Source organism: Neolamprologus brichardi, chromosome 19 (genome assembly GCF_056152115.1).
Source record: "Neolamprologus brichardi isolate AB-2024 chromosome 19, ASM5615211v1, whole genome shotgun sequence".
NCBI classification, from domain to species: Eukaryota; Metazoa; Chordata; class Actinopteri; order Cichliformes; family Cichlidae; genus Neolamprologus; species Neolamprologus brichardi.
This window is the reverse complement of record NC_142122.1, coordinates 13,738,688-13,753,790: the sequence shown is the minus strand read 5'-3', so window position 1 is coordinate 13,753,790 and position 15,103 is coordinate 13,738,688. Positions and strand designations below refer to the sequence as shown.

The 15,103-nt window shown below is 38.5% G+C and overlaps 1 protein-coding gene across 2 annotated transcripts in view; it reads left to right on the top strand.

Moving 5' to 3' along the window:
• The window catches only part of aqr (aquarius intron-binding spliceosomal factor), a 47,141-nt gene that overhangs the window by 14,134 nt on the left and 17,904 nt on the right, over positions 1–15,103 (top strand). For both annotated transcript variants that reach the window (XM_006798435.3, XM_006798434.3), the window contains exons 16-27: positions 206–326; positions 578–719; positions 1,199–1,377; positions 2,450–2,617; positions 4,108–4,277; positions 5,089–5,330; positions 5,477–5,626; positions 6,344–6,413; positions 7,380–7,490; positions 7,904–8,013; positions 12,201–12,336; positions 14,346–14,555. In XM_006798435.3, the coding sequence (XP_006798498.1) occupies positions 206–326; positions 578–719; positions 1,199–1,377; positions 2,450–2,617; positions 4,108–4,277; positions 5,089–5,330; positions 5,477–5,626; positions 6,344–6,413; positions 7,380–7,490; positions 7,904–8,013; positions 12,201–12,336; positions 14,346–14,555 (1,809 nt within the window). The remainder of the gene's footprint in view (positions 1–205; positions 327–577; positions 720–1,198; positions 1,378–2,449; positions 2,618–4,107; positions 4,278–5,088; positions 5,331–5,476; positions 5,627–6,343; positions 6,414–7,379; positions 7,491–7,903; positions 8,014–12,200; positions 12,337–14,345; positions 14,556–15,103) is intronic.

Sequence of the window (15,103 nt, the reverse complement as noted above, 5' to 3'; positions counted from 1 at the left end):
AAGCAGCTCCTGTTGGTGTAGGTGGCACAGTACTCTTTTTCCATATAGTGTAGATAAATGAGGCACAGAGAATCAAGCGTTCAACAGAAAAAAAACACATTTAATTTGAAAAATGAAACTATATTAAAGGCCTATAACTTTGTCTAAAGGAGGAAGTAAGAATCCTAAACATTTTTCTCTCTTGCTGTTTGCCATCCACATACAGGTGTCTTGTCATGAGCGCAGAATCTCTCAGATTGAGCAACTTAACCAGATGCCCCTTTATCCAACGGAGAAGATAATCTGGGACGAGAACATTGTGCCAACAGAGTATTACTCAGGAGAAGGTGTGTATTATACATGAATGTGTGAATTGTTACTGAGTTAGCATGTCTGTGCATGTATCTATGTGAGTTGACATGAAATAGAATACATGCTACTATATCTGTCTAATCTGTGTCTCATATTTGCATATACTAAATATATACCCACATTTTGTAATATTCTGTTATATATGCAGTGTTATAACACAAGGTCTCACAGACGTTTACATCTGAAAATGCAGACATCAGTTATTAGTTTTGTTCCATCTTTTCAGGTTGTCTGGCTCTACCAAAGCTAAATCTCCAGTTCCTGACACTCCACGACTACCTGCTGAGGAACTTTAACCTCTTTCGTCTGGAGTCCACCTATGAGATCAGACAGGACATAGAAGATGTGATTTGGCGCATGAAACCATGGTGGGATGTCATCAATTTTGTTGGCAGCACAGAACACTTAATCTATAGTGCCTTATTGTTTTCTTGATTAAAATATGCAAACATCATTGAAAAAGTAATAGAAAGACATAGTTTGAAAAAGGAATGATAAATATTGGTGTTTCTTTTAATGCAAAAATAAAGCATTAAATAATCTATAGCATACTTTGTGTTTTTAGGTTAATTAATGAAGAATTGTATCCTCTGTCTACCTCTCACGTGGTGGCGCAGCACATTGACAATAATTTATGGCATTTGGTTCACCACATTTTAAAACCCATTGCTTAACATAATAAGTGCTCCCATTATGTCAAGTGATGTAGCAACTTGCTTGTTGTTCCTGCAGAAGTAAATAAGTAAGCAGTAGTGCCATGTGTTGCCCTAAATCCAGCTGATTTCCATTCTTGACAACAGCCCACAGCACTTGTCTTAAGTTCTTGTTGTGTTTGTCTTTCTAACAGGCAGTCAGAGTATGGTGGAGTGGTGTTTGGAGGCTGGGCGAGGATGGCTCAGCCAATCACCTCTTTTTCCATAGTTGAGGTTGCCAAGCCCAACATCGGAGAGAGCTGGCCTGCTCGTGTTCGCGCAGATGTGACTATCAACCTCAATGTACAGGACCATATCAAGCATGAGTGGGAAGGTAAAAGTAGCAGACCGTTATAAAGTCAAACAAACTGATTATGAAATGGATTAACTACACATTCCATATTACCTTGGTATACTTTTAGTTTTCCTGGTTTTTTCCCCTCTGTACAGTTCCACGGGGGTTTATAATCACCATAAAGTCTTCCCGTACTGCTGTTTTCTATCCTGTCAGGCTCATGGCCCTTTTTTCTGCTTTTACCACAGAGCGTTTGTTTTATTTCCTGCTCATTTTTCTTTCTATCTCTCAGTGTGGTTGATGAGGCAGCTATAGATAATGTCAACAGGAGCTTGACAGTCGTGATTCACAGGGAACATAAAACACACACCGAGGCCTCTGACTGGCTGTTTGCTATAGCTTTCCGGAAAAAGATGCCAGCTCAATGTTCCAGTATGCATTGTATGCCAGTGCATTTGGATTGATTACTAGCGAAAATGAATGCTATAGGGGGGGAAAAGTAATCGCCATATTTCTAAAAAGGTGATTATCTGCTGGATTAAAAAAAAAAAGAAAAAAGTATATATATATATATATATATATATATATATATATATATATATATATATATATATATATATATATATATATATATATATATACATATACATATACATATATATATATATACATATACATATATATATATATATATATATATATATATACATATACATATACATATATATATATATACATATATACATACATATATACATACATATATACATACATATACACACACATATATATATATATATATATATATATATATATATATATATACACATATATATATATCACAAACTGACAACTCTGTTCTCTCTAAAACTACTTTTATAGTTTTATTTATATTTTGTATTTCAGTAAGTGTTAGATATTACATCCATTCTTTACTTCCAGTAGCTCTTTCCCTAGAGCTTCAGGTTTTAATGATCAGGCAAATGTTGACATGGTGGTTCATCTTCTTCCCCCACCATACTACATTCTCCCATCTTTTATCTCTAAGTCATTTCCTTTCCTCTTTTTGCTATAAGTCTAACACCCATAAACTCCCCCCCCCTCCCCGCAGGTCTGCGGAAACATGATGTTTGCTTTCTGATCACGGTGCGCCCCATGCTGCTCTACGGCACACGTTTTGACCGGCGTCAGCCATTTGTGGATCAGACTGGCCTTGTGTATGTGAGAGGCTGTGAGGTGCAGGGTATGCTGGATGACAAGGGGCGTGTCATCGAGGAAGGTATGCTCATATGCATTTGCGCCTGTATACGTAGGCTCACGCACACAGCAGTGACACCTGACATCCATCCACCTATCAGATCTGTACACCGTCAGCCCTAGCAGCTAATCCTCAGGAGAGGGTCAGACTGGTGTTGTCATGGTGACTGTCACTGTGAAACCTGGCCTTTTTCACCTTAAGACTTCATTAACCTGTGGTCAACAATGACACCTGAGAGCTGCTGGCTCTCCTCTTTGTTCTACTTATTGGATTTAACTGAAGGGCTTGCTCTGGTTTGCTTTATCTATAAGAGGGCACTTAATGTACTTGTCCTGCAGAATTAAGTAATGTGGTACATAAGCTACAATCACCTTAGATGAAAGTATTGCCAACAGCAGCAGATTGTGAAATTTAAAAAAAAAAAACATTTCTGCAACAGTCCTTAAAGTAATCTTGGCTGATTCAGGTTGCAAGTGTGGGAGTCAGAACATGTGTACATGTGTTGAAACATCCTTCCCTTATTCTTTCATGACGTTTTAAATATGCAGAGGGGAAGGGTTTTAGAAATAGACATGCTGGGGAACATGTCCTGGCAATGTTGGCTTGTTTAAACTTTCAGCTTCCCAACAGGGATAAGTGGTACTTTGGCTTGCTGTGTGGAGGGGAGATGTCACATAAATCACTGGGCATTTGGTGAATGTACGGGGGACACACAGGGCAACATGTGCATTTTGGGACACTCGTAACTAACTGACATACCATTTTATAAAACTGCTCAAGTGTAGAACATTTATATGAGCTACGATGGTTTAAATGTATTTTTAATGACTTGAACAATGTATGTCCCTTTACATTAAGTATTGAGTTAATCCCACCTTTTAATAACTGACAACTTGATACAAAGGCATAAATATCTTTTATAACAGCTGAGACACCTTACTCCAGCTCGCTACATTGTTACTGAATAGTGTGGAGGGTGTAGCTTCCACTCTTAAGCTATCACCACACTCATTTTGGTAAGGTGGATTTTATTGATCCCCACATAACTGTGCACATTTGCACATGGGAACACATGTCAGAATTGGAGTGGATTGGTTTCTGCTATGTGCCCTGCAGCTCCACACAGATTCTATTTAGAAATCTGTGATAACTGCACACTGCACCACACAGGCCACCTAATGGGAATAGACCTAAAGCCCATGGCCAGTCAATCAAGTGTAATGTAATTCCTCTTCCTGAGAAGGCATTGAAAGTCTTAGCTCTTTTTAAAGGGTTTTATTTTTTAATTTGAGAATATATGAGTTTAATTACTTTGACTTGCTCACAGTGACTCACTTAACATTGATCTTTATTCTTTTTCTCTGTCCTTAGTTTTACTTTCCTGTGTTTAGGATTAGGATAAAACTTTCTAACAATGTTTCTAAAATGCTATACTGTTTCTGATTTTTTTTAAGGTTATTTTTTTCATTATTTCATTGCTATAATATATAATCCTTGGTACTTTGGTTTAGGTCCTGAACCAAAGCCTAAGCTGCGTGGAGATGTCAGAACATTTCGTGTATGGCTTGACCCAAACCAGTACCAGCAGGACATGACCAGCAGTATTCAGAGTAACACCGAAGACCCATATGAGACTTTCAACATCATCATGAGACGCAAACCTAAGGAAAACAATTTCAAGGTTTGGATTGCTTAAGCTTCAAACCTTGAGTTCTGCTTCTGTCAACATCGCCCTGAGTGATGTATCACTGTCTTTAGTGTTCTATCTCTGAGATTGGGGCCAGGGTGACTCTGAGGTTGCCACACAATGAGTCCTTTTCAGTGGTCCCTCTAACTCTCGTCCAAGGCTTTTCTTGTAGCAGTAAACTCGCAGTGTTTCAAAATGTTGTGATGCTTTCTGTGAACTATCTTGACTGGGGTACACAGTCAGTGTAACATGTTCTTAGAAAGTTAACAAAATGCAAACCTCAAGTTTTGATTTCAAGACCTGTTACACAGATTTCACATCATGGAATTCAGGTCATGATAAAATCAAACCTGTGAGTACTGAGACCTTTATTAATGGTTTTAGGTAGCTTGGCGTCATTAGATTGTTAACTGGCATGAAGAAAACATCCCCCTCATCTCTTTCTTTAAAAGCTTTTCATTAGAGCATTTCAGATCTGCTAATTCTAATTCTGCACATCAGTTTCTGTCTTTCACAGCCACAGCAATTACAGATGTTTTTGCTTTTTTTCTGAATTTGAAAAGCGCAGCAGCTAACATATTCAGGCAACATCTCCATCTTTGAAGCATGACAGACCTAAAAGTAAACACGCTTCCCCGTTTGATGCACAAAGTATTAGACAGTTTGCAGCTCATTAAAATATAATTGACAGACTTATAAATTATCTGCTGTCCCATCAGTCTGCCACAAAGCTATTCTTACCCAGCTTTTGTGTCTGTTTTGTGCTCAGTGTCATCTGTAACATGTTTCTCTCTCTCTGTTTCAGGCTGTGCTAGAGACCATCAGACATCTGATGAACACAGAATGTGTCGTCCCAGACTGGCTTCATGACATCATCTTAGGTTATGGTGACCCGGGCAGCGCACATTATTCAAAAATGCCCAATCAGATCTCAACGTTGGACTTCAACGACACCTTTTTGTCACTGGACCACTTGCGTTCATGTTTCCCTGGTAACACCATAAAGGTCACTGAGCAGAACCCTGAACTTCAGGTTCCCCCATTCAGGTGAATTTTAAAAGAAAAATGTTTTGTTTGATCAATCTTAATCAGAATCTGTTTGCGTAACCATATTTATATAATTGTTTATATATTGTTAAATATGTCATAATACATGATATTTATCCTTCTTATTCTCTCTTTTGCTGTACCAGAATCACATTTCCCACCTCAAACACAGCAGACAAAGGAAAGAAAAGAAAGGCTGATGAAGAAGTGGAAAACAAAGAGGAAGACAAGACCTTGATTGTTGAACCCTATGTTACCCCCAATCGTGGGCCATATCCCTACAATCAGCCCAAACGGTGAGAGATCAATACTCGAACCTTTCCATTTATCATTTAATAAGATTTACTGTCAAGTAATTGTACAGTGCACTGATTTGTTTCTGTAATGCAATTACACCTTCTACTCACATTGTATAGTACACTAATATATTCTTGAGTTCCACACCTATTTATTTTTTATAATCTTATGCATATTAAGTCCTTAACCTGTTATTCAAAGACTTCATGTCAATATAAGAAGTGTGGAGGTGCAAATCTCGTAAGCTATGCGCATCGTAGGTACCCTACACTGAGCTACTAATCTATTCTGATTTATTTGTCTATGATCGTTTCCATGGTATCTGATGTGTTTAGGATGTAATATTGTGGTGCTGTTTTGGTTGGTGTTATGCATGAAATTAATGGGAAATAGAAGGGGCTGTAATATTCCTGTACTAATTACAACAACCCAAAATAATTGTACTACATGAAAAGTTGAGATTCATCCTATGCTTCCTGAGCATTTTCAGTTTGCACTTTGATATTCAAATCTTGATAGCAACAGCATGTCTGTGGGGAGGCCCTGACTTAGCAATCTTTCAGTGTGATTTCCAAATGCATCTCAACACTTGAAGCACAAAGCATCTCTTAGAAAAACAAATGAAGTCATTTGAATACAAATAGGTTTATGCTTCCAAGGGTATTCAGTATCAAATTACTTGATTCATAAATTTCAAGCATGTATGTGTCTTACAGGAACACAATTCCATTCACTTCTACTCAAATTGAAGCCATTCGAGCCGGGATGCAGCCAGGTCTAACAATGGTAAGAATCCAGTGTTTGATTTTAGTTTCAAGATTGTGTGGAAGCTATCTATTTAAAATGATATTTTCTTATTATGTATTTGACAAAAAAACAACTAACTCATCTCTGTCTTGTATACTTATGGAAAACATCAAGTTTCACTAAAATTCTCTGTGTACTTTTGAGGAGTACACATTGACTATATCAGTGAAATAGTCAAAATAGGATTAAAGCCACCAGTTGACATCCACAACCACAAAGATTTCACCCCAACCTGCTATTTTTATGTTAAAAGTTGTTTAACACACTGTTGTGACAAGAGTGCTGTTCTGTTGTGGTGACTGGAAACTGGCAGTGGGATCAAAGTTATTTATTGCACAGCTAGCTGAGGTAAATATGGCAAGAAGGCTATCACCAGAGCCATAAAACAACTCTGTATGCATGCCTTCATCTGCCACTCACTTCACCCCTTCTAACCTTCCTTCTTGGCATATGTCACAGTCATTAGCAGCCATAACAAGCACACACTACCTCCTGGTCTGCCTAGCTTTCATGTAGAGAAACGAAGGAGCTGATTACGCACTGATTTATGCATGAATGTGTAATTGTGCTTACTAATTTTAGCAGAGATTACTCACCTGAGAGACCCACACTAAGACCAACCTGTTTCATGAGTATTAATTTAGTAAATGTAATGTGCTGTTCCCCCCCAGGTAAGTAAATTTGGAGCTTATTATCATGATAACTTGTAAACCAGGAGAGGCTTGAAAATATTTATCCCTCCTCTGTTCCTCCTACAACTTTCTTCTTTGTTTCGCTAGCTATGTTCCCTACCTTTATGTGGATATCACTGGCTTAGGTCTACCTTTGTAATCTACAGAAATGTTGCCTTTGCAATCTAACTTCCAATTTCTTATTTTTTTATGTCCTACAGTTAAAATGCTTAATTTCTTCTGACATAATCCCATTTTTACTTCGTTCCTCCAGGTTGTGGGACCACCGGGTACTGGAAAGACCGATGTTGCCGTTCAGATCATCTCAAACCTGTATCACAACTTCCCTGAGCAGAGGACCCTCATAGTCACACATTCAAATCAGGTCAACACTCCCCTCCATATACGCACACAGCATCTCCACGTGCAAGTCTGATCTCTGAAAAGTTTCTATAACACATTGATCAACTAAATGTAAAGTTGTCAAGAGAATTTAAAGCTTGTTCTCAGAACTGCCCATTAATCAGGCAAGAGTCATATTCTAACCATGGAGGAGAAATTAAAAGCTAAGCTCCCTTGTGCCTTGGTCTTTTCCCCTCAGTATTTAATCATAAAGTAATCTTTAGCTGCTTTAAACTAAGGGGAAGCATGACAGAAGGAACCTTAAACACCAGAAGTATAGTTTGATGATAAGTATTTTCCTGTGTAAGACTTTGCACACCCTCCCAAATTATTTTATTGACTTAACTTAAGTATATTACATACAAATGAAAGAGATTTTTTTTCATTCCACATCAGGCTTTGAACCAACTCTTTGAAAAGATCATGGCCCTAGACATTGACGAGCGCCACCTTCTGCGTCTGGGCCATGGAGAGGAAGAGCTGGAGACTGAGAAGGATTTCAGCAGGTGAGCAAAGCAGATAACAGGTGGAAGATGACAGACACAAATGGGTACAGCTAACCAAACAGTACTGCATATGTGAAAACTGAGACATGATTTCCCACAAGTGATGGTGCATTCAAGAAATATTCAGAGTTACTGTGTATCTAAATTGCAGAGGCAACTCACATCCATTAATGCCATCTCCCACATACACAGTAGGTCTGAGTCAATACACTGACAGAGCTGCTACACTCTCATATGTCAGGCTTTGGACCTGATTTATTTTCACTAGGCATTGTTGGACTCTCAGTCCTTTCCACCAGCCTAAGGGATCTGTCTCAGCAGCCATGCACTTAGAAGCAGTACATGCCCAAGTAACCCATTCATAGCTATTCTGGACCACAACAGTTGATTGGTTGGTTCTGCCCCAGTTTTTAAAATAAATTTTAATAAGATAGCAGCAGGCCATGTAGAGAGAATTATATGGATTTACCACTGTTTGGAGCATTTGCATGTTTTCCTTAATATTATAGGATATTTACGCTGTGATAAAAAAGCACCTGGTGATGACATGTTGTGAGCTGGCACTATAGAAGTCAAGTAAATAACTTAATACATAGTAAGAAGTATCTAAATAAATAATTAAGATCACTGGTGATAAGTCAGATGGAAAAGTAGCAGTAGTAATGTCCTTAATCTACTTCAAGAATAGAAAGATCTTAATTAGGAATTATCAACAGTGTAATAAATTCCTAAATGAATCAAAATACCCAAAACTTAGGAATGTTTATTTTGTTCAGGTCAGGAAGAAACCATTTTTAAATCAGTGGTGATTTGATTATCTGAGTATAATCAAATACATGCAACACCCAGGCTTAACACTAGTTGTAAATGCAAAAATGGAGGCAGGACACAGAACACACCACAGATGAGACTCACTGGTCCTCATAAGGAAGTCCCAGTGTTTCCCAACTCTCTTGTATATGCTTGTTCCTAGTATGTCTAATGCCTTTAAGGATAGTGACTCAGTACTATTGAGACGTAGTAAGATAGCATGAAAAAGTAGGTGGGGGACACTGTACTCATGGCACACTTCAGAAAACCAGAGTATCACAAAATACTCAAAACATGTACAGTTTTATATAATCACTAATGTATTTAACACTTTAATAAATGTACCAGCCGGAAACTTTTTTTTCACCACAGGCAGCGCTCTCCTGCCACCTCCTGAATATAAATAGCTCAGTGTCACTGAATTTTAATAAATTTTTTATGCTGTTACTATTTAAAGTGTTCTCATACCCTACAATGTTAATTACCATCTCATCCATCCATGGCACTGAGCAAATTGCACCCTATAGCTCTCAGCTTTCCTTAAGGAGCGAGGGAGGAGTTACACATGCCTCTCATTTGCTGTACCCTTTGTATGACTGCTGTCTACTGGGAGTGCATGGTTGTAGTATGAATGTTGATTTATGGAAACTGGGCATCCGCACATGAAGGCAGTCTCATGCGTTCTTAAATTATGCAGCAACACAGACATAAAAGAAAGAGCTCTAGCTAGCAGCAGTCGACATGTTCCCGCTTGCCCAGTTGCCTCACAACAACATGCCGACTCCACACTTCTTCCACCCCACTGACACCAGAATGAGGAGAGAGCCAGAGAGTTTTAATTAACACTGTACATGAGATAAAAAAAATGGACGGCAGTGCTTTTCTGAGTGCTTAACAAAGGGGGAAGCTACAGCCTTAATTAACAATGCCTCCATGCATTTCATGAAAGTTTTGTGCCATTTTAATGAGTTTTAGAAGGGGGATCTTGGTGATGGCTTAAGGAAGCCCTTGTTTAGTTTTGGATGGTCTACATTTGCACCCCAGGTTGTCAAGATCATTTTATGATTCCAATTTAGGGCAGAAAATGAAATACACCATTCTCATTCAGATGTAGGGCTGGGCGATATGGCCTAAAATTCATATCGCGATATAATTTGAAGCATGTGTGGTAAAGATATATATCACGATATATTCTTTTCTTCTGTAACATATTTTACACACTATAAGGCACACTTAAAATCCTTTAATTTTCTCAAAAATCAAGAGTGTGCCTTATGTATGAATTCTGGCTGTGCTTACTGACCTTGAACCGATTTGGGCGTGCAGAAATCTGTTAAAAAATGTTTTAGTACAACTTTGGTAAGCCGCACCGCTTGATGGATTGTCAGAGCATTACGGCTGCCGTAATGAGGAGCTTCGCGGAGTAATCTGGGTCCAAAACTCCGTCCAATTCAGGTCCCAAAGTTAAACGGACACTAAGAGTTAAAAAAATGTCTAAATTCTTTCATCTTTAACAAAATCATCAGCGTTGCTGCTTTATCGGGTGTAACAAATACGTTTTACATCCAGGCATCCATAAAAACAGAATTTATTAAATTTAACGGAGTTAGAAGTTAACAGGAAGTTAGCTCGCTGGTTTACACCTAAACATTTCATACCATGTTCTGACATACCATGTTCTCTGCTACAACATCCAACATAAATGAAGACATAAAACTAAACAGCAGTGGCGTTTGCAGGGTTACTGAAGGACTACCTGGTATATAATGTTGTGCTACGTGATTGTTAGCTACACAGCTATGTTAGCATAACATTAGCACAGTGAAGCTGGGGGATGAACGCCAACTTTTTTTTCCACTCGATAAAAGTTGACGTGAGGGATTCTGGTGGTCAGGGACAAATGCAATCGCATAGCAGGATGCTATACACGGGCCAAACTTCAGTCAGGAGAACAACTGAGATTATTCATCCACATTAGGAGGTTAGTTAGGTTAGTGAAATAGAGCAGCTGCGAGAGAATTCAACATTAATGAATCAATGTTACGGAAGTGGAGGAGGCGCAGTTTTTGGCTTTCCCCATATTTCAAGAGTGCTTCATCTCTTTGCTATGACTGTCGCCCGCCATAATTTGCAGATGAAAATGGTTTTAGCCGCTGCGATGCTTTCGACCAAAACAGGCGCAGCTTGATGACATCATCAACATGCGCTATCGCGATAGAGCGATATAGTCAAAATCTCTATCGTTGGCCAAATTTATATCGTTTCTATCGTATATCCTTTATATCGCCCACCCCATTCAGATGTTTTACATTTATCAGAGTTTACAAAAGAACTAAGACAGACTTGTAGATTAATGTACACTGCACATGCAGTATACCTTTGTATCTATTTTAGGCTTTCGGTGAGTGTATTACAGGTGTGTCATCCTAAGAGGCAACGTCACTTCTCACTTTTATTTAATTTTACTCAGGCAGAACATTGTGATCGTCTTTGAGTCATCTGCTGACCGAGAATCTTTGGAGAGGGTCTAAAAATAGTGTTCACCTCTAGTGTTACCCGGTAACCCCTCCTTCTTCCTGTCTGTTGTCTCACTGCCATCTGATGACATTTTTCAGCAGTATTGTTTAGCTGCATAATGAGATGTATGTTAGAACGTAAAAAAGGAAGTATATCCACAGGTGACCATAACCAGACAGCCAATATCCTGCACAGTCAAGTCAGTAATCACAAGACCCTGTCTCACATGTTTGCCAGAAGTTGCAGTCTGAGATTTTCTTATTGCTCAATTGCACGTTTAACTACGTGCTGCTATGAGTCATGCATGCAGGTCACGAGACATGCTGGTTTAGGTCATGACCATTGTTGGATTTATTACTCATTTCCTGTTTACTTTATGTAGAATTTGTTACAAATTACTTTTCTGTTTCTCCTGGAGATTGGAGGGTATGGATTTTTAAATGCCTGTTAAACCTTACACATACATAAAACCCAATCAGGATGATATAAATAAGAGTTATTATTTAAGTTTTATTACAAAACCAGCAGTTAAGTTGAAAGCCAGCGCTAACAGAAAAATATGGACGAGCAAACAGATGTTCCTCTGCTATGTACAACAGTTTTACTCATCTCTAATTCTGTTATGCGGTACAAATTAATTTTCGGCCATTGAACGTTAGTGTAACTAATCAAACATACACTAGTTATTATGCCATGTTTTTTTTTCTGGGTGTACATAGGAAGTGTGATTTCGATTAAATATCACTCTTGGGTCATGTTGTGAAAGCTTGTTATAGCTGGCTCATCGTTCCAACTGCCTTCTTATTTTTACAGGGGTTAACCGTTTAGATTGTTGACTAACACTCCTGTGCTTTCCTCAGATATGGAAGGGTAAACTACGTCCTGGCCAGAAGACTGGAGCTTCTCCGAGAGGTGGGAAGGTTACAGGAGAGCTTGGATGTCCCAGGAGATGTTTCTTATACCTGTGAGACTGCTGGACATTTCTACCTCTACCAGGTAAGACTGTGAATAGCTGCAATCTAAATTAGCAAGTATAGGCAATTGTCCACTGCAGACATCTGTGTTTATCCTCCAGTGTCAGAAACACCTGGAGGAACTCAGGGTAGGGAAAAAAAAAAAAAGATCTGATACTTTTCACTGCCCCCAAACATTGGTATCTGGCCTTGATGTTGATAAACTTGCAACAAATGGTAATTTTTAAAAGACAGTAATCAGTGAGAAACAGGATGAAAAACTCAAAACATCAGCATCAACATCCTAAAAAATTACTGTGCAGATAGAAAGCCCATTTCAGTTTTCTCAATTGCTTTATTGTTTTGATATCACACACACACACAGTTATGGATATGACTTGTGTTGTTTTGGTGCACTCAGAAGTTGAAGTCAAGGGCAAAGCTGTCACAGGATTATTATATAACCTCATGACCACGCAGCATTTGAAACAGAAGGGCCTGGTTTTTGAGGCGTTGTTGTAAATGTTGCCTTGCGATGTCTGTTCTTGCAGTGAAAAGGCAGTACATGTGTTTCTGTGATATAGAAAAAAAAAAATCACGTGTAATGTTGGATGTACTTCTAACTCTGATCTTTTATTCATTTTGTGTGTGACTTAAGTAAGGGGAAAAATGACTTTCAGATCCATCCTTCTATTAAGCATTAAGCACCATTTGTGTAGAGATTTTGAAATTGATTTTCAGATGGAGTTAAGGAGATATTTTGCAGAAATAATTAGAATGGATTTCTGTAACGACCATCCTCCTCCTCAGACAGTTGATGAATGAAATGCAGACATTATTGAAGTTTCCATTCCCCTGGCAATCTGCTCTTTCTGTCAAGAATATAAATATTTAGAAACGCTCTTAATGCTTTCTGTTTATTCCGGTCACCTCATCATTACTGTCCCCTCAGGCTGCAGGAGAATTTCCACTGCTAGCAATTACCTACTACAATTTCCCCAGTTTCAATAGAACAATTCCAAAAATAAACATTTTTGACACAGAAGTCCAAGGTTTCACCTTCAGTCAGGGCTAAATTAATGTTGTGTAAAAATATTCTTGTTTACCCCTCTAATTAAAGACTGTAATTGAATCTCAGTTGTTCAGGTAAAATCTATTGTGTAGGCATCCAGAACCAAAATGATCAAAATGATGGTGTTACTGTTCAAACATTTTCAGACCCAACTGTATAGTTCTTTGTCTTTTGAAGATGTTGTCAGGAGGTTGTTGGTGTAGTGATAACTTGACCGTGAGCATACTTCCTTGATTATTCATGTGAATGTGAGTGATTGTTGATAACAGTGACTTTGTACATATCATTAAGGTTTCCATGGTAGTCCTAATAATCTGTGCAGACAGATACTCAACATGCAATTAAGCTCAGTCCTCTAGCAGACTCATTAGTGCTATCCTTAATGTTGTTTTTTTAAAGGGGTATTTATAGAAATAAGCTACCCTGCTGTTTGGTTTTGGTTATTAGATACTCAGCAGGAGCACCTCTGCAAGAGCGAGCCTACTGCTTCTCATTTGTTCATTTTTGCTTGTTTATCTATTTTTCTATAGTCTGAATTTAAGCTTGGCAGAGCCATTTAAGATTGGCAGTCCTCCTCCTTCTGCTGTCCAAAAACAAATGTTGTATGAGAACATACAAACATCGCTCATGTGAGAAAATACCCCTGGTCATTTTCTGAATGCCGTGGCTAAGTAAGGCTACTTTTTGAAACCCTTAATTAGTAATCACCCAAATAAAATGCTGCAGACCCTTAAGAGTTTATTGGTGTGAACAGGTGTGATTTTCCTCTCAGCATAATCTCAGGACCACCTGTCATGCATAACAGCCCACTTTAAAGCAATTACAGCTTGCTAGAAAAGATTGACTCTATTGAAGGTGACAAACACTTGCAACTCAAACCCGAATAAGACATAGATGTCTGATTCTCAGGTGTATACTAAATATCACTTCTGGGACTCTTTGAGAGGGTGTTCTGTGACTGTTGTCTCTCCCCATAACAGGTGATATCCCGCTGGGAAGAGTACATGAGCAAAGTAAAACCAAAACAGGGCAAGAACGTGGAGGTGGAGGCTGTTGCTGCACACTTTCCTTTCCACAAGTACTTTTCCAATGCACCCCAGCCTGTGTTCAAAGGTCGGTCATATGAGGAGGACATGGACATCGCAGAGGGCTGCTATCGCCACATCAAGAAAATATTTACCCAGCTGGAGGTAAGAAGATCACAGGGCCAGCATCTCCAAGTGGCATGTAAACTGGTTACTTGAGTAAAAAAAATAGTTCGTCATTAAATCTAAAACTAATGTTTAAATACAAATTAAAATGAGCAATAAATATATACCCCTTTTCACTCAAACCCACATATAAGGTTTACCTGCTGTATTTGATTATTTTCATACCAGCTGTCTTTCCAGGTATTGCACATTCTCTCTTGCACAAGTAACTGCCTACCTGGCCCCCACATTAACAGACTGTTGTCAGCTAATAGTGACTATCCATAATCGTGGATGTGTTTATTCTGAGGTTAAAATTTCACCTTGCATGTTATGCCTGTAGATATGCTAATGGCTCTGTGTTTTTCTCTGTCACTCTTTTTCACACCCCTTCATGCTCTCAAACACAGCTGAAAGTCTGTTATTATTCCTTCTGAGCCCATCAAAGTGTTTCTGTAGGGATAACAAAAACATTTCAGATTTATGGGAACACCAAGGTGGTCTCCGAAAAGCAATAAAAAAGTTATTGGCTAGAGGTAATAACCCAA